The 23,054-nt window shown below is 48.8% G+C and overlaps 1 protein-coding gene across 1 annotated transcript; it reads right to left on the bottom strand.

The window, feature by feature from the left end:
- Positions 1-5,252: 5,252 nt before the first annotated feature.
- KLK14 (kallikrein related peptidase 14) lies at positions 5,253-12,360 on the bottom strand. The gene is made up of 5 exons (XM_055311208.1): positions 12,157-12,360; positions 11,154-11,325; positions 8,595-8,848; positions 8,329-8,465; positions 5,253-7,538 (listed from the first exon to the last, which is right to left on the bottom strand). The coding sequence occupies exons 1-5, from the start codon at positions 12,194-12,196 to the stop codon at positions 7,386-7,388; spliced, it is 756 nt and encodes a 251-aa protein (XP_055167183.1). The 5' UTR covers positions 12,197-12,360; the 3' UTR covers positions 5,253-7,385.
- Positions 12,361-23,054: the final 10,694 nt, after the last annotated feature.

The following is a 23,054-nucleotide window of genomic DNA, read 5'->3' as shown; positions in this document are numbered from 1 at the left end:
GGGGTAGGGTTTTGGTGGGAATGGGCTGGTTCATAACTGTGAGGTCCTCCCAAGGTGACAGAAAAAGTATTATCTGTCCCCACCTTGAAATTCCCCCACCTCACAAGGCTGGCTCCAGAGTGGGCACTGAATTCACTCTTTCTAAATAGTGTTGGGTTCAGGTTGGGTGGAGGAGATGTGGGAGGAGGGAGGATGCAGTTTAGTGAGGTGACCGACAAGCTTGTGTGGGAAGTCAGTGTACCTATGCCCTCTTGTGGCCTGGGTCTACACTTCCAGAGAAGCCTCTCTTGTTTGGAAAGGCCTGGAAAGCGGAGTAGGGGCAGCTGCCTTTGACATTTGCTTCAGGGTGAGTACCAGGTCAATGCTGATATTGGGGTTTATGACTGGCCTGGACTTAGGTTGGCTGACTCAGGTTGAAGTAAGGTCATGGACCTACCGGGAGTTGGGTGCATTCCACCCCCGTCACCTGACTGGGAGCAACTGGAGCCCACAGAAGGCAGTGAGCTGCTGAAAGTCACACAACCAGACTAAACAAGGTGTACTGTCTCATAGATCAGGGTTTTTCCCCCATCAGAAGGCAAAGCTGGAGAAAGGACTGGAAAAAGAGGCAGTATCCATAGTGATTCAGAGCTGAGACTCTGGAGCTAGACCATTCAAGTGACATGTGTTCAAATGACATGATCCCCCTGTACCTCAGTGTTTCCAATTGCAAAATTGTGCAATCAATAGTATAGGATCTCCATGTCTTATAGAGAAGGGTTAAATGAGTTATTATTTGAAGGTGCTTAGATGAGAGCCTGACTCAGACCAAGGGCCACAAATGTGCTTGTTAAATAAGTAGAGCTAGAGATGGAGGTAGCCTGAGGTTTCCGGAGGCTCCACCCTAGCTTGGCTTCAAAATGGGGTTCTTTGTCAAGCAAGGACTGGAAGTTCTGGTTGGAAGTGCTGGCTGGGATGAGAAAGTTGGCCCCACACCCAGGCTCAGAGGAGAGGCCCCATGCAAACGTAAAGGGAGGGGGAGACAGAGAAAGATACAAAGGGATAAATACACGGTGATAGAAAGACAGGGTGGGTGGGAGAGGGCAGAGGGAATGAAAAGGGAGAAAGAGGCATGAAGACGTAGAGATGGAGAGATGGAGAAGCCCGGGGAGAAACCAGACTTGTGCTCTTGGTGAGAAAGATGCACACGGATTGGAGATCCATGAGTTCTTCTCTACAGCTGTATCCTTGTTGGGAAGGATGTCACCCCAGTCACCATCTTTCCTGTGCAGCAACAGAAAACCACTTTCCACCCATCAGAATAGCAAAAACTAGAAAGATCAGTCTTGCCACCTACCTGCATCTGTGCCCACATCCTCTGCCTCCTGTCCTATTTCTATAGATGAACAGTCTTTGCCTCCATCTAAGACAGACCCCTCCACTTGTGCCTGCTATCTCTTCCCCTCTCACTTCCTTGGGGACACCATTCCAGCCAGCAGCTCTGCACTCCCTTGCCTGCATCAATTTTTTGCTCCCCCAATGAGCAGTCCCATTAACATCTGAACATGCTACAGTTGCTCCCATTAAATTGTTCCATTAAAAGAATTAAAACAGAGATGGCTAGATGGCTCAGCGGTTGAGCACTTGCCTTTGGCTTGGGGTGTGATCCCGGATTCCTGGGATCCAGTCCCGCATCGGGCTCCCTGCTTCTCCCTCTGCCTGTGTCTCTGCTTTTCTTTCTGTGTGTCTGTCATGAATAAAGAAATAAAATCTTTTAATTAATTAATTAATTAATTGATTAAAACAAAAACAAAAAAATGAAACCTCTCAACCTTCAGACTCTCCTTCAGCTTTTTTTTTTTTTTTAGCCCAATTTCTTTCTCCCCATGATGGCACTTTTCTCTAAAAAGTCGGCTACCCTCATTGTCTGCAGCTCCTAACCTCCTGTTCTCTCTTGAGCCCCCTCCATGCAGGCTTTCTCCCTGACTGCTCCATGGGCCATACCCTGTCCAGAGTACCAATAATTTCTGCGTTGCTGAACCCATCTTACTTCAGTTATCAGCAACGTTTAACAAGTGGATCACTCCCTGTTCCTTCAAAGAGATTTTTCCTCCACTTTTGGGACACTATATCTTCCTGGTCTTCCTCATAGCTCAATGCGTATTCCTCACCCATGTCTGCTGCTGTTTGCTCCTGTCCCGTCTCTACATGGTGGAGCACCTCAGGCCTTGGTACTTGGTCCTCTCCTCTCCTCTGTCTACACTCACTCCCTCAGTAATCCAGCCTTAAATACCATCTACATGCTGATGACTCCCAAATTTAAGTCTCCAGCCAAACTTTGCTCCTGAACTCACAACTTAACATCCAGTGGCTTGCTCCACATCTGCATGTCCAAAACCAAACAGGCTCCTCTTGCAGCCTTGATCTTTACCAGGTGATCTCTCCATCTTTCTAGTCCTCAGCAGTGAAAACTTTCATTTCTCCTTTGGATTCCTTCTCTCACACCACATGTGTCAGCTCTGTCTTCAAAATAGGCCCCACATCTTTTTTTTTTTAAGATTTTATTTATTTGAGAGAGAGAGAGCACAAGTGGGTGTAGGGGCAGAGGGTGAGGGAGAAACACATTATCCACTGAGTAGGGAGCCCCATGTGGGCCTTAATCCCAGGACTCCAGGATCATGACCTGAGCTAAAGGCAGATGGCTAACAGACTGAGCCACCTAGGTGCCCCAGTATCTGACCCAAATCTGACAATTTCTCAATACCTTTCATCCTTGACACCTGGTCCCTCGCAGCCACCATTTTCTCCCACCTAGATTGTTGCATATTTCCTATCTGGTCTCCCTGTTTCTAGCCTGTCCACCTATATTCTGTGTTTGATAAAGCAGCCAAGGTGACCTTTTACGAGAATGTGAATCAGGGCAGATCAGTCCTCCTCTCAAAACTCTGCAGTGCCTCCCATCTCACTTGGAGTGAATGTCCCATTTCCTGACGGTGGCCTACAAGCCTCTAGACATCATCAACTGTTTCCCTTTTCCTGCCTTTCTCATGCCAGGCACACTCTCAGAGCCTCTTCCAAGCTGGATATCTACATGGTTTCTTCCATTCTTGTCCTCCTCTCCCTGAAGACTTTCTTGACCAATGTAGCTGGGAATTCCCAGGACAAGTTCAATGAATCACTAGAAGGACTCACAGAACCCAGAGAAGCTGCTCTACTCATGGCTTCAGCTTATTACAAGTAAAAATATAGCATAAAATAAGGCGTATCTGGGTGGCTCAGTTGGTTAAGTGTCTGCTTTCGGCTCAGTTCATGATCCCAGGGTCCTGGGAGACTCATCCCTCTCCTCACTGCTCGTGCTCTCTCTCACTATCTCTGTCATTATCTATGTCACTCAAATAGACTATATATATACATATATATATATATATATATATATACATATATATATATATATGATAAAATAAGCAGAGGAAAATGGTGCACAGGGCAGAGTCTGGGAGAAACCAGGCACAACATTTCGGATGTCCTCTCTCCCTGAGGTTGTGCAGACAGCACCTGCTTCCCCAGCAGCACTCACAGGGTAGTTCAACCAGAGAAGTTCCCCTGTGTTTTGATGTCCAAAGGCATATGGCTGTCTGCTTGCATGGCTGACCTGAGTCTCTAGCTCCTGCAGAGGTCAAATTGATACAACATGACCCAAGGGCTCTACCATGTCATTTTTATAAGGATAGGCTATTTGGCAGACTAAGGCCCTCAGGTAAACAAAGACATTGTTATCAGGCCAAATAACAGGCAAGGGCCAAACCTTTCCTTCTGCGCAGAGTTTTGGACCACCCAGGCCTGCCGAGTTAACCCTTATCTTTTTTTTTTTAAGATTTTATTTATTTATTCATGAGAGAACACACACACACAGAGGCAGAGACATAGGCAGAGAGAGAAGTAGGCTCCATGCTGGGAGCCTGATGTGGGATCATCAGGATTGCCCTGGGACTAAAGGCAGACAGCTTGACCGCTGAGCCACCCAGGCATCCCAGGAGTTAACCCTTATCGCACAACCACCTATTTCAAATCCCTCCTCTCTCTCTTACTTTGCTTGACTTTTATGCAAGGCACATCGATCTGTAATACTTCATGTTTTACTCATTCATTTATTTATTTCTGTCAGAAGTGAGTGCCCTGGGGGCAGAAGTGTTGATCTGTTTTGTTCTATAACAGTACCTGGTGTATAATAAAATTTAATGAATATATTTGCTGGATGAATATTCAAAAAATATTGAATAAAGATAAATATTCAATAAATTGCAATGAATATTCACTTTTGTCACATGCAGATGTGACTTACATTTGCAGAATGAACTGCAAGCATTGCTGAGGGTGTGGGGGATAGGAATCCTTATCTAGACAAAAAACCTACTAGTACTTGGTGAAATTGATTAAGAGAAGGCCTTTTGATCCAGTGGTCCCACTTCTGTGAATATTCCAGAGAAGTCTATAGGCACGGAAGGGGCATGTCCCCAAATAGTCATTGCATTATTGCTTAGGTAGTGGAGGGAAACTATGTGTCCATCATCAACGAACTGGGTCATTAAACATGGTGGATATATACCAGGAGATGGTGCTTCTCAAACTCTAATATGCATTGTGTCCCTGTGGATCCTGTTAAAATACAGATTCTGGTTCTTTTGGTCTGTAGTGAGGCCCAAGACTCTGACATCTACTAAGCTCCAGCTAATTCCAATGCTGCTGTTCCTTAGACCCACACTTTGAAAAACAAGGGTATAGACTATTGGAGAGTAGTCCTCTCCAATAGAACTTTGTGAGATAATGGAAATATCCTATTTATCTACACTGTCCAAAATGGTAGCTACATACCGTTACTGAGCCCTGGAAATGTGGCAAGAGCAGCTAAGGAATGGAAACTTAACATGTATTAAATTTAGCTAATTTTTAAAAAAGAGTTTATTTATTTATTTGAGAGAGCACAAGCAAGGGGAAGAGCAGAGGGAGAAGCAGACTTCCCACTGAGCTGGGAGCCCGACGTGGGACTTGATCCCAGGACCCTGGGATCATGACCTGAGCCACCCAGGAGCCCCTAAATTTAGCTAATTTAAATTTAAAAATTAAAGAACCACATATAGCTAGTGGTTACCATTGGACAGCACAGGTGGAGAACACTCTGTAGCTGTTAGAAGCAATAAACTAGATGAGCAAACAGCAACATGGAGAGGTTGTTAATACAGTGTTTGGTGGAGTAAGATCACATTTTTTTTTAAGATTTTATTTATTTGTTCATAGAGACACACAGAGAGAGAGAGAGAGAGAGGCAGAGATACAGGCAGAGGGAGAAGCAGGCTCCATGCAGAGAGCCTGATGTGGGACTCGATCCAGGGTCTCCAGGATTACGCCCTGGGCTGCAGGTGGCGCTAAACCGCTGCGCCACTGGGGCTGCCCAATATCACATATTTAATACCTCAATCTTGGTGCCTCAATCTTGGCTCAGTCAGTAGAACATGTGACTCTTAATCTGAGGGTTGTGAGTTCAAACCCCACATTGGGTGTAGAGCCAACTTAAAAAAATACTTCAACCTGACTCCTCACCTACACCCACCTTCCATAATACCCTGTATCATCAGATTTAAGGTGCTGGTGATTGTATTTGCACTATTATTTTGCATACCTCTGAGATAGAGAAAGAAACTGTCATTTAAATTATGATACAATGCTAAGATACTATTGGTTGTAAAATGCTGCCTGATTTCAGAATTGTTAAAAATGTGAAGGAATGTGCATCCGAGAAACAATAAAATGCAGTATTCAATCATCACAGTGGGGAGTATAGTTTGGGAATTGGGTTAATCTTTGATCTAAACTACTTTTTATTTGTATATTTTTTAAAGATTTTATTTATTTATTCATGAGAGACACACACCACCGAGAGAAAAGCAGAGAGACATAGGCAGAGGAGAAGCAGGCTCCCTGGTGGGAGCCTGATGCAGGACTCCATCCCAGGACCCGGGGATCACCCTCTGAGCTGAAGGCAGAAGCTCAGCCACTGAGACACCCAGGTGCCCCTAAACTACTTTTATTTGGCTTTATAGAAGGATGCAGGCCAAATTATAGCATGGGGTTTGAACCCATAACCTCGAGATCAAGAGTTGCATGCTCCACCAACTGAGCCAAGCTTGTGACCTTCTATTAACTCTTTAATTATATTTGTTGTTTCTGGTGTGTCACCTCCTGCTGGAGTATAAGTTCTGTGAGGGGAAACTTGTGAGGGGAAGCTCAGCACCTAGAATAATGCCTGGTGTACTGTGTACCCAATAAATAGTCTTTGACGAATGAAAGTAAGAAAGAGAATGAGACTTCGTAATACAATGGCTTCATGTAAATTAGCAGCAATAGCTTGTGACAGATGAGGCATGTTTTGCAAGGATACATGGTATTCAAGGCCATTTGTATTGCTGCCTGTGGGGAGGGAAGGTACTGGAGCCAGGGATGACAGATGGAATCAAGAAATAAAATGAGAGCAGGTCTCTGCCAGGACTTGAACTCCAGAGCGTGATTAATTCAACTCTCCTCACCTGAGATCTGATTAGGAAAAAGAGGACCTTTTTATTTGCATACGGTTTTCCAAGAAACAAGGTGAGTCTTTGCCCTCCCTGCTCTGAACTTCAGCCATCCCTGCTCACAGGACCCGGAGCAGTGGCTCAGGGAGGGCAATCTTGCTCAGGGTCATGCTGCAAGGCTGGGCATTTCCTTCTACCACACCAGGTATGGTGGATGGGGGGTGCCTCCAGGGAGCAGCACACACGATCCAGCCACTTGTCAGGAACGTGGTTCCTGGCTGGATACAATGAAGCCACTGTAGGCATAGTCATTGGATGAATTAAATGAACAAGTGAATGGAATTTAGGATTATTCCATTTTTTTCTTATTATTTATCTGGTGTTTTGAGACAGTAAGAGTTTTGAAAAATGTCTTCCCTGGGGGATGGTGCCAGTTTTGTGCTTTCACACTCCTGTTTCCATATCTAAGGGGCCTTGAATAATGATGCTGTGGGAGTAGGGAGAGGAACCATGAAGGACTTCTCTGGAAAAGGAGATTCCTGGGCCAGGGGTCCGGATCAAGAGGCCGGGGTCCTGGACTCATGGGTCTGAGGGAGGAGAAGCTGGAGGTCTGGATTCCTGGGTCTGAGGGAGGAGAAGCTGGAGATCTGGACTCCTGGGTCTGAGGGAGGAGGGGTTTGGGGTCTGGACTCCAGGGTCTGAGGGAATAGAGGGCTGAGGGTGAAGGCTCTTGGGTCTGAGGGAGGAAAGGGCTGGGGGCCCATGACCCTGGGTCTTGAGTGGAGAGAGAGCAGGGTCTGGTGAAGCAAGTGGGCAGCTGATGTTCAGTTACAGCAGCAATCATTTGTTCCATATGGTGTTCTGGATCCAGGTTCGGTACTTGCACAGGTTGGTGTAGACTCCAGGGTAGCCGGGCAGGGCACAATGCTCCATCCCCCAGGACACGAGGCCTTGGAGCTGTCCTTTGCACACTAGGGGTCCCCCCGAGTCACCCTGAAAGGGAGAGGCCAAGATGGAGACACTCATGGACAGATGTTCAGAGCCATGGGTATGGAAAATCCAAGAGACAGGGATGGGGAAGGAGGTGGGCTGAAAGGCTCTGGAGATATCTGTCCAAAGAGTTGGGGTCACTGCTTTCCCTCTTCACTGATGCCTGCTAACTCTGCCCTGGACTGACCCCTGGGGCTCACTGCACTGCTCTAGAAAACTGCATGTGCCTCTTTATATCTCCCCATCTCTAGAGTCACCTCTCAGGGATGGACTAAGTTCTCTAGAGTCCCTGAGCACGGATTTCCTGGTGCTCATTTTTTAAAATATTTTATTTATTTATTCATGAGAGACACACAGAGAGAGAGAGGGAGACACAGGCAGAAGGAGAAGCAGGCTCCATGCAGGGAGCCCGATGTGGGACTCGATCCCGGGTCTCCAGGATCACACCGTGGGCTGCAGGCTGCGCTAAACCACTGCGCCACCAGGGCTGCCCTCCTGGTGCTCATATGTAATAACAGCAATGAGGGCAGTGGTAAGTGCTGGCATGGCTCTGTACTCTTTCTGTGGGATACCATCTAATTCCACCACTTGCCCTAAGAGGTGCTATGTCCATTTTACAGATGAGTAAACTGAGGCAAAGAGGGAGTAGATCTATTATCCAAGGGTGTACAGCTGGGAGGCAGCCCAGCTATTCCAATCTCTCTATTTCTGGGGGAGGCCTCTGCTGATTTTCATGCTCCCCAGATCGTTTGATACCCAAGTCCCAGCTCCAGACAATCCCCTTGGACCTCACCTGACAAGAGTCCTTCCCACCTTGGGGAACACCTGCACAGACCATGCCAACGGTGATGGCTTGGGAATAAGCCTGCCGACACTCCTGATCCGAGGAGATATTGATGTTCACGCATTGCAGGGAGTTAGGGTACCTGACTGGGGGAAGGGTTACAAGTGGGATCTACCTTCCAGTAGGACCAAGAGTCTGGGGATCCACCTCCTCCTCCCTCAGACCCAGGAGTCCAGGCCCCCAGCCCTTCCTTTCCAGGATGCGGGAGTACTCACCGATGGGGCTAGATGTGGTACCCCAGCCCGACACGAGGCAGGGAGTTCCTGGGCGGGCACAGGAACTGGCTATGGTGATGGGCCTCACTGCCCTCCCCAGCTGAATGGGCCGCTCCAACTGCAGCAGCATCAGGTCGTTATTGTGGGTCTGGGAGTTGTACTGGGGGTGTGGCACCTGGCGAACTACACGCAGCACCTGCTGGGTGGCCTCCCAGTTCTTCAGGTTGTGCTTGCCCAGGGCTATGCGAAGGATCCTGGTCCATGTCCCCCAAAAGTAGGAATGCTCAGGATCTGACCTGGAGACCACTCCCCACCCTCTGGCCTGATTCCCTTCCCTGGTGATGAATTTTCCAAAAGTCTGAACTGCTTGTGGAGTGTTTGATGGACTCTTGTGCTCTTTCCCATGGCCTGGGCATTCCCTCTTAGGCCAATCCCACCATCTGCCCCTTCCTCTCTTGAGCTTTGCTCTGGTTTCTGGCTTGGATGTAAGTTGATGGTTGAGAGTTCTTGGCTCAGTCCTGGGTTCTAGGCTCGGAGTTCCAACTGAGACTCTAGGCTGTGGCTTTAGGCTCTACATCAGAATTGTTATCATGGAGTAGGCTCCAGGGAGGCTCTGTCCTGGTTCCAGCCTGGGCCCTGGATTCTAGATATTTTGAACTTTTGAGTCTAAACTAGGATCTGGGCTCTGTAGATTGAGTCTGGATCATGGCATACTTTCTAGATATGAGTGTGAGCTCTTGGTGTTAGGATAGGCTGCAGGTTCTATTTTGAGTTCTGCATTATAGTTTGAGTCTGGATTCTAGATGTTGCTTTGAGCTTTAATCTTAGGGCAGGCTCAATTCTCTATAGAACAATGGATTCTGGATATGGATTTGAGTTCTGGATTCTTGCTTAAATTCTGGTTTATGATCTGGTTTTAGACAATGGTATGAACTCTGTATTTGAGCTTAGGGTCCTAAACGTTCTTGATTCTTGGCTGGGCTCTGTTTCGGATTGATTACAGTTATGGTCTGGGCTCTTGCTTCTAGACTCTTGTCTAAAGAACCTGCCTCAGGTTGAGCTCTGGGTTCTAGATGGAGCTCCAGGTTATGGTTTGGATCCAAGTTTCTAGATGTTGGCTTGCATTCTGAACTTTGCATTCTAGACTCTGGGCTGAGTTCTGAGCTCTAGGTTCTACATCAAACTTTAGTTTATGGCATTAGATTTGCTTTATAGGTACTGGGTGGGCTCCTGTCTGGGATATGGTTTCTAAGTTTAGACTCTTTGAGAGGCTCTGAATTCTGTATGGGGCTTCAGATTATGGTCTGCATTCTGGGATTTAGACACTGGATTGAACTTGGGGTTCCTGGCTGCTCAAAAAGGAGCTATTGACTAGACTCTGAATTAAACATTGCAACTAGGGATCCCTGGGTGGCGCAGCGGTTTGGCGCCTGCCTTTGGCCCAGGGCGCGATCCTGGAGACCCGGGATCGAATCCCACGTCGAGCTCCCAGTGCATGGAGCCTGCTTCTCCCTCTGCCTATGCCTATGTCTCTGCCTCTCTCTCTCTCTCTCTCTCTCTCCCTGTGTGACTATCATAAAAAAAAAAATAAACATTGCAACTAGAATGGGTTCTGGTTCTATCTTACATTCTGAGCTGTATGTTATAGCTGTAAGCAGGGTTCTGGATTTATGGCTGGACTGCAGGTCTGGACTAGACTTTGAATTCTAAGTTTTGAGAGAGATCCCGAGTTTCTGAATGTGTAGCCTGTGCCCTAAACTGAACCATCAATCTGGAATGGATTCCTAATCTTAGTCTCTATATACAGCTTGGCCTCTAGACGTATTTCCAGATTATGTCAGGTTCTAGGTTTTGTATGGGACTCTAAACTGGCATATGGGTTCAATCTGCTTTCAGAATATTTTTTTTAAGATTGTATTTATTTATTAGAGAGAGAGAGAGAGTGCATGAGTAGGAAGAGGGGCAGAGGGAGAGAGAGAAGCAGGCTCTCCACTGAGCAGGGAGCCCGATGTGGAGCTCAATCCTAGGACCCCGGGATCATGACCTGAGCAGAAGGCAGCCACAACTGACTGAGCCACCCAGGCACCCCTATTTTCAGAATCTAAATTGAGGGGTGCCTGGGTGGCTCAGTCGGTTGAGCATCGGATTCTTGATTTCAGCTGGGGTCATAATCTCAGGGTCATGATCTCAGGGTCGTGGGATGAAGCCCCGAGTTGGGCTCTGCACTCAGCATGGAGTCTGCTGGAGATTCTGTGTCTCCCTCTGCCCCTCTCCCCATGCACTCTCTAAATAAATAAATAAATAAATAAATAAATAAATAAATAAATAAATAAATAAGATCTTAAAAAAAGAAACGAAAAGAGTCTAAACTGAGTTCATGATTTGTGGCTGGATTCCATATTCTGGGCTGTGTTGGTAATTTGAGGCTCTTATCTAGACCCCAAACCAGAACCCAGCTACTACATTAGGTTCAACACAATGCTCCAGGTTCTTAGCTGAGGTCTGGGGCTCTAGACTCTGGAATTCACTTGGACAAGAATAGGGGAGGAGGTTACTCACGGGCGTGCACAGTGAGCAGCGGTGATGGCCCACTGGCGTGACAGCAGGGCCCCTCCACAGAGGAAACGACGAAAGGGACCTGCCAGCAGGGCTGCCTGCCATGGCTGGGAGTTCTGGATGCATGTATAACCACCAAGTATCTTGTTCTCATCCCCTTGGCTCTGTGCCATGGCTGGAACAGGTAGAGATGGGGTAGGTGGAAAGCAGATGAACAAATGCTCTGACTCCCCAACTCTCTAGGATGTCTGGGACCCACAAATCCCCTTTCTTTACCTAACCCCTAAACCACCCACCTCTATCTGCCCCACCCAGTTTGAAATATGCCCAATGTCGCCCTCATTATTGTGCTAACACAATCGAGAGTTTTCTGATACATGACTCCCCATCGCCTCCATAGTATAACACTTGATCCCACAGCCACCTCATCCAGGGCTCTGACATATCTACTACCTTTGACTCTACCACAAATACTCTCTATCATCACTTTTTACAGTACACCGCAATTCCCCCCGCCCCCATTAATCCTTCTCCAACACATTCAAGGAGCTCCTTGTCCTTTTTGCAATCTTCCCCTGTGTATGACCCCCAGAATCTACCATCTCACCCCACACTCACTCCATCTGCCATGTCACACCCCTCCTTGTGAGCCCATCCCCCTACCCTCACCACCCACCCCCATTACTGCCAACAACATGCTGTCTTTCCTTTAGTTCTGCAGCCCTCCTTTTAAATAAAACCCACACTGGAATGGACAATTCTCCATAATGCCTCATTTATTCCTCTCCATCATCTTCGACTCCTGTACCCTATTACTTCCTGATATCTTCATGACTAAGAACCTAGTCCCCCTCCTGCTTGCTCCTCAGTCATGACCCCCAAAACCGCCCTCCACACCTTCTCACCAGCTTACCCATGAGCACACTGGGTCCCTGGGAACCCTCAAGGTTTCTTCTCAGCATTTCCAGGGGGACTGCCCCCACCCCAGACCCCACTGCTTTCTTACCTAGAGCTATGATCTGGAGTGCTGTCAGCAGGAGGAACATTCTGGGGATGGGGGTCAGGTTCTGGCAAATGCAGAGGGAAAGTGAGAGAGAAGTAGGCTACGAGAGACCCAGAGTTTGAGGAACAGGGACAGAGAGGGTCTTAGACAGAGACCCAGACACTTAGAGCCATGGATGTGCCTCTGTGTGTGGAGGAAGTGGGGGTGGTGTCTTGCCTCCCTGTCACTCCGTGGAGGCCTTTTATCCTGGTCTGTGCAGCTGGCCCTGTCCCCCGCCCTTCTCCTGACATTTTTTTTTTTAATTGGCCAGTTTCCATTCCAGGACTCCCTGGTCCCATCTCCTCCCTCCCCTCTCTGGCCAGAGAAGCAGCCACAACATTAATGAGAACCGGCCCAGTGAAGGTGTTTATTCTGGGAGGAACCCAGGGAGGGGGGACCCCAGGGCAGGGTGGACAAGATGGGAGGGCTCCAGGGAAGCTGCTGGGAGGGGTTGGGAGTGGGAGACAGAGACACAGAAAAGGCTGGGAAATGTAAGAGAAGTGACAAACGAAGGTGAAGAGCCGGAGAAGGGTCAGAGAAACACAGGCCAGAGAGACAGGTGTCAGAGGGACAGAGACTAGGCAAAGATGGTGAAGGAGAAGGAAAGGGAATGTGAACATGGTCGGGGGGTGGGAAGACAAGGGAACAGGGGAGGCCCAGATACAAGAGATTCATGGAGCGGGGAGAGTGGGAAAGCCGAAAAAGATATGGAAAAGCAGAGGCAAGAGGCTGAAGACAGAATAGAAATAGACACAAAGGAAGAGAAAAAGGAAGGTGGAGAGAAGGAAGGCAGATTACACACATGCCTAGTCCCCCCCACCCACACACACACATGCCCAGGCCCCCACCACACACAGACTAACCGCAAGAGGATGGGAGGAGGGGAGGAAGGGTGGGGAGACAGGATGGCACAGAGGGAGGGGAGGAGGAGGAAGATGCGGGGCAAGGCAGAGGACGGGAGTCGGGAGACAGGTAACCAGGTGATAGGGACACATATAGCCCTGGAGGCTGAGGTGGAAGGTGACCACAGTGAGGGGGTGGGGCTGGGAACCGGCAGGAGACAGGAGGGGCAGTAGCACCTGGGACTGTCTGGTCCCCCAGGCTCTCTCACTTTGTGGTTCTCACAGTCCTGAAAATTTGGGGAGCAGGGGCCCCAGCAGGAAAGGGGAGGGGGAGTGCAGAACTGGGGCCCCCAGCCTGGGCTCTGCAGAGGGGTGGGGACAGAGTGGGAGACAGAGACAGAGATGGAGACCCAGAGGGAGGGAGAGAGACAGTGTCGAGGTGGGGAGGGGCTCAAGGGACCCTTCCTAACTTAGGGGCAGGGTCCCCTGCCCTCAGCACCTCCCCAGCCTCTCAAATTCCCTAAGGATTGCAATTTGTCCCTGGGCCTGAGCAGGGCACAGTGACCCAGGATGCAGTCTCTGCATCTTCTCCCTCTCCCAACATCCCAACGCCTTCCCCCACCCCCGACTCAGGCTGACTCCCAAACTACTTTCCTCCCTCTCTGCCTGGGCTGCCACTTAGCCCTGTCTCTGTATCTGGGGACTGACTCTGTGCACCTGAATCCACATACCCATCTCCCTGTGTGCACTTCTGTTTCCTGTGACCCAGCTCTGAGGGGCCCTGGCAAACTAGAGGGGTGGGAAGCTGAACTGGAGTAAAGACTCCCCCCACCTCATCAGGGCACAAGGTGATGGGGAGGGGGCTGCTCTGCATCTGGGGCCCTTTTGGTGACACGGATCTATACAGGAGGTAACACTACATAGAAACACTCATGCACACACATGCACATATGCACACGGGCAAACAGATGCACATATGGACAGCCAACACAGAACTAGGCTACTGGCCCTCGTGGATTTTCCTGGAGCCGATATGGCTACAGTCAGGCCTGCAGTTATTTATCTCCAAGGACATCACCATCAGAGGAAGCTGAGGGAATCAGCCCACAAGGACTGCTACTATCAGAGCAACTTCTTGGAGACCTTAAGTTATTTCCCTTTTTTTTTTTTTTCATAAGAATCTCAAGATAAAGAGCAACAAAACAGAATTTCCTGGTAAGTGCAAGCCCACCCCTTCCATCTGAGCATAAACCTTGATTTGATGGACTCATGGGGACCCTCCACTGAGCTGTGAGACTTTGGAAAACATGTGGCCTCCCTCGCCCTAAAAGAAAATGCTCTGCTTAAGCAGAATGTTTCAGTGAACCCCAGGGAGCCCCAAGTGAAAGGCTGGCCATGGCCCTTCACTGCCTTCTCACTCCCCAGCCCAACTCCAGGCCCCTGCATGCTCCAGCCATGTTAACTCTGTTCTCTCCTGCCAACATCTAAAACCTGTGTCACCTCCTCACCACTCCACCCACCAGCTTACCAGTCTTGTTTTCAATGACATGGGGGTGCAAGAAAAATTTAATGAATGAACAAACGAATGAACAGATGGTCAGAGTCCTCACCTTCAAGGTACTCATGGACTGGTAGGAAAGGGCAGTAGGCCAATAGGAAACTGGGTCTGGGGTTATGTGCCCAATGACAGGCAATGTGGGAGGGCCTGATGGAACCCCAGGAGTGGAGAAAAGGGTTCCCAAAGGGCAGGCTGTCTAAGCTGGGGCCTGTTGTGGATGAGTAGGAGTTTGCCAGGGGGATGGAGGGAATGTACAGGGTGGCGGGTGGTGGTGGTGGTGGTGGTGGTGGTGGTGGGGAAGGAGTTGAGGGGCTCTGAGTAGAGACCTTCAGGCAGGAGGATGGTGATAGAGCTCAGAGGGCTGGAAAGAAAGGTGGCCCCAAGAAGCAGAAGCCCAAGGGTGAGCTCCCAGGGCCCTTAGGGTCCTCCATGGAGACCTAGGTCTGGAGCTTAGGAGACTTAGGAGGTTAGAGACAATGGTGGGGTGTTATTAGCACAAGTGGTGCTGGGAGCCAGAGCCCCGGGAGCCTGTGAGAAGAGGCTGCATTAGTGAGAGGACCAGGGAAGTCTGCCCGGGACCCTAAGGAGGACCCCCAGTTTAGGGGGAGAAGGAGCAAGGGGAGAGCTAGAAGGAAGGCCAGGAAAGGGTGGTGTTGGGGATGTTGAGATAACTTTTTAGGGAGGAAGAGATTCGAGGGTGGGACACAGCTGGGCAGCCACTGGGAAGAAGGACAGAGGGGAGATTAGGAGGTTTTGGTGGCTGGTGGGACTGGAAGCCGGGGAGGGGGGAGACGGGGGAGGAGCTGGTGGGTAAAGGCAGCCCTAAATATGTGGCGGCAGAGACAGGTGTGTGGGCAGTGAAGGTTGGTGAGGATGGAAGGAAGGACAAAACTGCTCCCATTTACTGAGGGCTTGGCACAGCCAGCCATCGTGCTGTAATTTTTTATTTTATTTTTGTGCCTTAATGTTCAAAACTTAAAAAAAATTGATCTACAGGATGCCTGGCTGGCTCAGTCAGTGGGACATTTGATTCTTGATCTCAGGATGGTGAATTTGAGCCCTACGTTGGGTGTAGAGATTAATTAAAAACAAAATCTTTAAAAATAAAAATTAATTATAGCATTGAGGGGCGCCTGGGTGGCTCAGTTGGTTAAGCAGCTGGCTCTTGATTTCGGCTCAGGTCATGATCTCAGGGTCCTGGAAGGAGCCCTAGAACAGGCTCCATGCTCAGTGGAGAGTCTCTCCCTCTCTGCCTCTCCCCCTGTTCTCTTTCGCTCTCGCAAATAAATCAATCTATAAAAGAAATAAAAAGTAAAAAATTGATTTGCTTTCTTATTGTAGTAAAACACACAGAACATAAAATTCACCATTTAAATCATTTGGAAGTGGACAGTTCAGTGGCCTGGAGTACATTTGCATGGTTGTACAACCATCGCTGCCACCTGTCTCCGAAATGTTTCCACGTTCCCCAGCCTGAACTCTCTGACCTTGTCCAACACTATCTCTGCGTCCTTTCATCCATGCCCCCCCCAACCTCCAACTGCTTTTGGCCTCTGTGGGGTTTGACCTCTGTAGGTACCCCACAGAGGTGGAATCACTTGGCGATTGGCTTATTTCTCTGAGCTTAATGTCCTCAAAGTTCATGTTGTTGCATGTGTCAGAATTCCTTCCTTCTTAAGGTAAAATCATCTTCCATTGCACACTTTGGCCAAGGAAGTTCATCATGTGCATTAGCTTCTTTCCTCCCTCCCTTCTTTCCCCTCTCCCTCCTTCCATTCAGCAACACAGAGCGCTCACTATGCATGAGTCACGGTTCTAAGCACTGAGGATATGGCCATGAACAAAAGAGACAAAAAAATCCCTGCCCCGCTGAAGCTTATATTCCAGAAGAGAGGGCAATCAAGAGAAAGTTAAGTATAACATGTAATGTTACAATTTATGAGTGCTATGAAAAATAAGAAGAAAGTAGGGTCAGGGAAGAAGTGGAGTAGGGTCAGGGAAGACCCAATAGAGGTGACCTTCAGGCAAAGACCTGAAGGTAGTCAGGGATCCCTGGGAGAAGACTTCTAGACAGAAGAAGCAGCGAGTACAAAGGTCCTGAGGTGTGTCTGGGGACCAGTGAGGAGGCCAGCATGGCTGGAACAGAATGAGTCATGGAAAGTGTGGATCCAGTGGGATTGGTATTACCTTGTCCCCATTTTGTAGACTGAGAAACTGAGGCTGAGAGAAAGTGGCTTGTCCAAGGTCACCCAGCTGGTTCAGTAGAAGAGTACAAACTCCAGGACCATAGGAATCTCAGCTCCACTACTTGAATTTTCTATTGTCTTCCAAGCTGATTTGAGGGTCAATTCCATGTATACACTGATTTGTGTGTCCAACACTGTTTTAGCACATTTTTCATAAATTAACTCACCGAACCTTCCCACGGTTTCATGAGAAAGACGCTCTTATTATCTTCACTGTACAGACAAGGAAGAGGAGTCTGCCACCCAAGTTTACACAACACTGAGTGGTGGCGCCATGATTTGAACCCAGGTGGAGAGCTCTTAACAACCAAAGGGAGCGAGATGCTCAAGAACAAAGGGGCAGATGGTGCAACCGCCAGAGTGGTGGGATTAGCTCCAGAAAGGAGGAAAGACGCCTCTTTCATTGTTCCAGGAAGGAAGAAGGAAAGGGCGGGTGAGGTTTCGGGTGGGGTGTGAGTCTTGTGGCAGGAAGAGGAGGAGGGCCCTTGGGTTGGCTTCTGTTTCCTCTGGGAAAATCGATGCCAGCTCACCTCAAGGGGCACCTGGGCCGGTAGGGTTGGAGAGGTGAGGGTGGTGGGAAGGTGCCCAGGTGAAGCTGGCGATCAGGAATTTAAAGGGGCATCATTTGAGCAGTTGGACAATTATGCTTTGTTTTTCTCCAGCAAAGAGCAGGCCCCTGTAAGGCTGGTTGATGGTGGAAGAGATGCTAAGACAAGGCTGCTGGGACTGTAGGTGGGGAAAAGAGTGGATTGTAGGGTACCGGAAGTACAGACAGAAGGGGCTTGGCAGGAGGCTGCATGAGAGGGTCGGGGTGCCTTTGAGGTGGAAGAACAGGTATGACAGAGCCACCCACAGCTCTAGAAGCATGAGAGGTTGTGGTCAGGGAGTGGGATGTGGGTTTTGTGGCTTTGGAGGTGGAGCCCTTCTGGATGGAGATAGGGACCAGAGTGCTACCGTGGGAATGGGTGACAGGGGAGGTGGTCTCAGACCAGATGGAGGCTGGGGGACTGCAAAACCAGAGGGTCCTCTCTCTTCAAAGCTCCTGAGTCCCTGTGTCAGGGAATGCCTGTCTCTGTCTTCGCTTATAATGAACATCAGGCAGATTGCCAAAGATCTCATAAACACGATCACATTTAATCTCCGTAGCAGCTTTATGAGGCTTAGAGACTCTTATTAGCAGCATGTTACAGGTGAGGAAATGGGGTCGCAGACAAAAGTCACTCGTGCAAGTGGCATAGCCAGGATTGGAACCTGGGTCATCCAGCTGTTGAATGCTATGCCACTCTGTCTTTAAATATTTTTGTATGCCACTGAGGGCAAGGAATCCTCTGATGGATTTCCCAGGCCCTGGGACAGGAGAATGAATGCTTGTGGGATGAGCACATGGACCCTCACCTCTGCCTTATTGAGCCCCTGACCAGCTCTTGGTTTGCAGTTTTTCTAGTACCTCCATGTGCCACATCTCTCTTAATTCCCCCCACATAATCACTCCCATTCTACAGGTGGAGAAAACCCAGAGAAATGAGGTTGGTTGCCCAACACTGCGTGGTGAGCAAGTGGTGTAGCTGGGATTCAAACCCTTCTGACTTGATGCCCCTCTGCTGCTGATCTCACGAATCTCTTTGATTACCCAAACTTTCTGGGTAATCTCTCAAATGTCTGAGTCAGCACCCGTATCTGCTACATGCCAGGCAGCCTCCGTATGCACACCTGGGCACCTCTGATGCCAGGTCAACAGGCAGCAAACATTTCTGCCCTACCTCCCTCCATCTTTATTATCTCTTACTTATTTCCTTTTAAAAAGTGGGAGAACGTGGGTTCACCCCTACCATCCCCCTAAGTCTTCTTCTTGTTAGTAAATGACACCATCCTTTTCCCTGTTCCTCAGGTCAGAAGCTGGGAGTGGTCCTCGATCCCTTCCCCACTCCCACCTCCCATTTCAGCAATTCCTGTCACCTTAGCTTCAAAATAGCCGTGGAATCCATCCACTTCTCTCCTCTCTTACCAAGCCACATTTATCTCTCACCTGGACAGGTACAGTAGCATCCTACCTAGTCTCACTGCTTCCACATTTGACCCCTACTCCTACCTTCCCCCACCCCATCCCAAGTCCAAGTCCAGCAGCCAACGTGTTCCTAAAACATAAAACAGTATCATGTTAAGACCTGCTTAAGGGATCCCTGGGTGGCGCAGCGGTTTAGCGCCTGCCTTTGGCCCAGGGCACGATCCTGGAGACCCGGGATCGAATCCCACGTCGGGCTCCCTGCATGGAGCCTGCTTCTCCCTCTGCCTGTGTCTCTGACCACCCCCTCTCTCATGAATAAATAATCTTTTTTAAAAAAAACCACCTATGATTCCCCACAGCAAATAGAATAAAACCCAAAGCATCCTGTCTGACTTACAACCATCCCTTGAACCTCATCACTCCATCATTTATATCACTCCATCATTCACTGTGCCTCAGCTTCCCTGGACTTCTTTGATTTTCTCAGCATGGTAGTTGCCTTCTCAATTAAGAGTTTTTGTCTTCGCTGTTCCCTTTGCCTGGGATACCCTTCCTGCCACTGTGCCCATGATCACCTTGTCTGGAGCAGACATTGCCTTCTAGTTTCTATCTCAGCCCCTTCTGGGGGGCTATATTTCAACCTAGAATTGCTTTATGTGTTTGCTTCCTTTTGTCTTTTTTCCCCTTTGGATGTCCCTTATGTTTTACTTACTTGCTTTCTTGTGGATTCTGTCTCATATAACTTTAGTGTTATCTCTAATAGGGCAGGGTTTTTTCCCTTTCTTATCTGATTCTGTGCCCTAGCATATAGTAGGTACACAGTAAATATTTGCAGAATGAAATCAATGTCTCTCTCACTTGAACTGAGGCTTCATGAGGGCCAAGACCTTGTCTTGCAGCTTCACTGCTGAATCCCTGAGTCTAGTTTGCTACCTGGCATGTGGTGGGGCTCTGTATTAAATAGGCTGAAGGATGAGATGATTTCAAAGGCTTCTCTCCAGAATCTCTGCCTCTCTCGAAAAAGTCCACTTCCCTCCAGAATTCCTGACTCCTTACAGAATCTTTGCTTCTCTCTGGAAATCTGCTTTCCTCCAGAATCTCTGTACCCAATGCTTCTACTTCTTCAGATCTGACACTAATCTCTAATTACCCAGCCTTGGGAGAGCACACAAAGGGGGAAGATTGGAAAGCCCATCTTTCTGAGACTGGGCTGCAAATCCCTTAGGAGAAGAAAGTTTTGACTCTGGGAGCTGAGGTTTCTGCATCATCGGCCTTGATCCTTTCACAAATCCACTGCCATACTCATCAAAATTAAAGATTCTTTGTGTTTATGGAGGGGATGCATTTACCAAGGTCAAAGACCACAGCAAAGTCTCCCTCCATGGTGACTAGTGCTCCTGCCTTAGCAACATCTCTGCTCTGCCCTCTGTGCTTACTATGACTTTCTGCCTCAGCCAGACCGTCCTGTGTTTACTCTGGCCATCTGTCTCAGTGGCAAACATCTTTATTTCTGTTCAGTCTGTTTAGGATGGACTTCTCGTATTGGGGTTCATATGGCAGCTCTTATGCTTACAAAACATACCCTGGAGTTTAGTAGGATTTCCAGCCCTTAGTGTGTGCTTCTTAAATAGCCCTCATAACCATTCCCACTATGCCCACGCCCTTGCCACTGCTCTGTTTTGGCTTCCCCCTGCAGTCTTCCTGGACATTGCCTCAGAAGGAGCTTTCTGATACCCAGAGCTAGTCCTGTCTGGTCTGAAGCCTCCCTAGCACCCTATTATTCCCAACATACAGCCCACGTGTACAGCAGCTTTCTGCTCTTCTCAGGGGCCCCGCTACTTGGGCTAGCTCCTCCCTAGCCATCCTGCCCTGGGTGCAGCCATTCTACATGGGTCCAAGCACATGGGTGCTTCCTGACCTGTAGACCTCTGCACCTGCTGTTCTCTCAGCCTTGGCTCCCTCCCACCGCCTTCTCATGCTCATTCTTACTCACCTTCTGGGGCCTGGTTTAAACACTACCTCCTTCAGAAGGCATTCTCTGATGCCCCACGCTGAGCAGGATACCCTAACTCTGGGCTCCCCTGTGCCCTTGCTAACACCACACTGGGGCATGTATCCTTTTGTGTGTTCATGCCTGCCGTCCCCATCAGATAGAAAGCCCATTGAGGGCATGGACTGTGGCTGACTCAGCTCTGTTTCCCCACTGCTCCTTCCAGGGCCTGGCTCCTGGGAGGCACCAGCAAATGTTTGCTGCATGAATAAAGGGGTGATCATTATCATTGCTTTGCTCAAAACTCTATGGCTTCTGTCTCAAAACTGAAGCTAAGCCTATACCCTTTGGTGCCTCTTTGCTCTTTCCTCCACTCACCCCCACCACCACTCTCCAGCCTCAGTTTGCGCTCGCTGTTCCTCTGCCAGCAATGCTCTTCTTACAGATCTGCAAGCTCACTGCCTCACCTTGGATAGGTCTTTGCTCAAATGTCACCATCTCCTCAAGGCCTTCCTATCCACTCCACTGTTGTGTGTGGTCTCAGCCTATCGATAACCAATGTTGTGTCTGGGTGTGGGGGGGGTACCTAGGGCTTCATGGGCTTGCTTTGTGAATTTAAGACATGAGTGGGGAATTTAAAGCATGAGAAGAGGAAAAGCAAGCTGCTGGGTGATTTTGATTTACAGAAATCAACTGAGATCTCTAAAACAAAGGAGCCTGGCAGAGGGGGAAGGCAGCCTGACTCTTTATCTAGTCGTGTGGCTGGCAATCTGTTTACTGAGATAGCCATCTTTGAAGCAGATGCCTTGGCAAGTAAAGCTTAAGTCAGGCACTTGCATTACAAAAAAGAGAAAACCCAACTGTCAGGGCTTATACTACACCTACTTAAATGTTGGCCTGTTTCCATCCCCTGATTTATTACCATCTGATATACTATATATTCAACTTATTTTTCTCCTTTCTTTTTTGGCCTCTCCCATCCGGGCAGGTGTTTGCTCACTGCTGTCACAGATGAAGTGCTCAATAAATATTTGCGGAATGAATGAATGCATGAACATACAGGTCTTGAAGTCAAAGATGGTTTCTAATGGGGCCTTAATATTTCTGCCAGACTGTGCCTCTCGTTCTTGGTGGGCTCAGATCCGGGAAACCAGGGAGGAGGTGGCAGAAGAGAGCAGAGCTCCCACCTGGGCACCAGAGAGAGGCCTTACTTTGCCATCAATGGCCACCTGATGCACAGGTGTGGGTACAGTGACCTCTTGCGGCCAAGGCCTAGGACAGCATCTTCCTAGTTTTCACATGGGGCCCTCATGTCACATAGGAGGTCTGAAAAATGCTTGAAACAGAATGGAATGGATGGAGATGGGCTGTAAGTATAACATACACACTGAATTTCAAAGGCTTAGAACAGAAAAATAGACCAAGATATCTCATAGTTTTAAAATAATGACATATTAATATTGTAATATCTTGGATATTTAGTTCAGATATATTTATTTGGGTCAAGTTAAATACAGTATTAAAAGTTTACCTGTTCCCCTCTCCTTTAAAAAATATGGCTTTAGAAAACTTAAAATTACACATTTGACTCACTTTATGTTTCTATAGGCTAGTGCTGAACCACAGCCAAAATCTAACCAACCACCCACCCACCTCCCAGTGTGGAGGGACAAACTCCAGCTAGGTGACTTCAGGCCAATTACCTGGCCTCAAGTGACAGCCAGTGAGATTGTGGTGTGGATGAAGTCAGCCGGGGCAGCATCCACAGTATGCACAGCACTCAAAGATAAGCATCCTGATTACTGTAAATGAGAGAGCCCATCAAGGGAAGCGGTTTTGCTTTACCCACTCCTGGCAAACATGACACATAGTGGGTCCTAAAGGAGGGTTAGGACTCTCCCGAGCATGCCCAGAACCTGGCAGAGTACTAGGCAAGCAGCCCTCTAATTTCTACTGGCTCTGGAATGGAAGGTTCTCTCCTCCCTGACACTAGTTCTGGCCTCCAGCCCCTCCTCCCTCAGACCTAGGAGTCCAGGCCTCCAGCCCCCTCCTCCCTCAGATCTAGGGGTCCCAGCCACCAGCCCCACCTCCCTCAGACCCAGGAGTCCAGGCCCCCAGCCCCTCCTCCCTCAGATCTAGGGGTCCCAGCCACCAGCCCCCTCCTCCCTCAGATCTAGGGGTCCCAGCCACCAGCCCCACCTCCCTCAGACCCAGGAGTCCA

The sequence above is a fragment of the Nyctereutes procyonoides genome, unplaced genomic scaffold (genome assembly GCF_905146905.1).
Source record: "Nyctereutes procyonoides isolate TBG_1078 unplaced genomic scaffold, NYPRO_anot_genome, whole genome shotgun sequence".
In the NCBI taxonomy this organism is placed as follows: domain Eukaryota; kingdom Metazoa; phylum Chordata; class Mammalia; order Carnivora; family Canidae; genus Nyctereutes; species Nyctereutes procyonoides.
The sequence above is the reverse complement of the archived record's forward strand: the minus strand, read 5'-3'. Positions and strand labels throughout refer to the sequence as shown.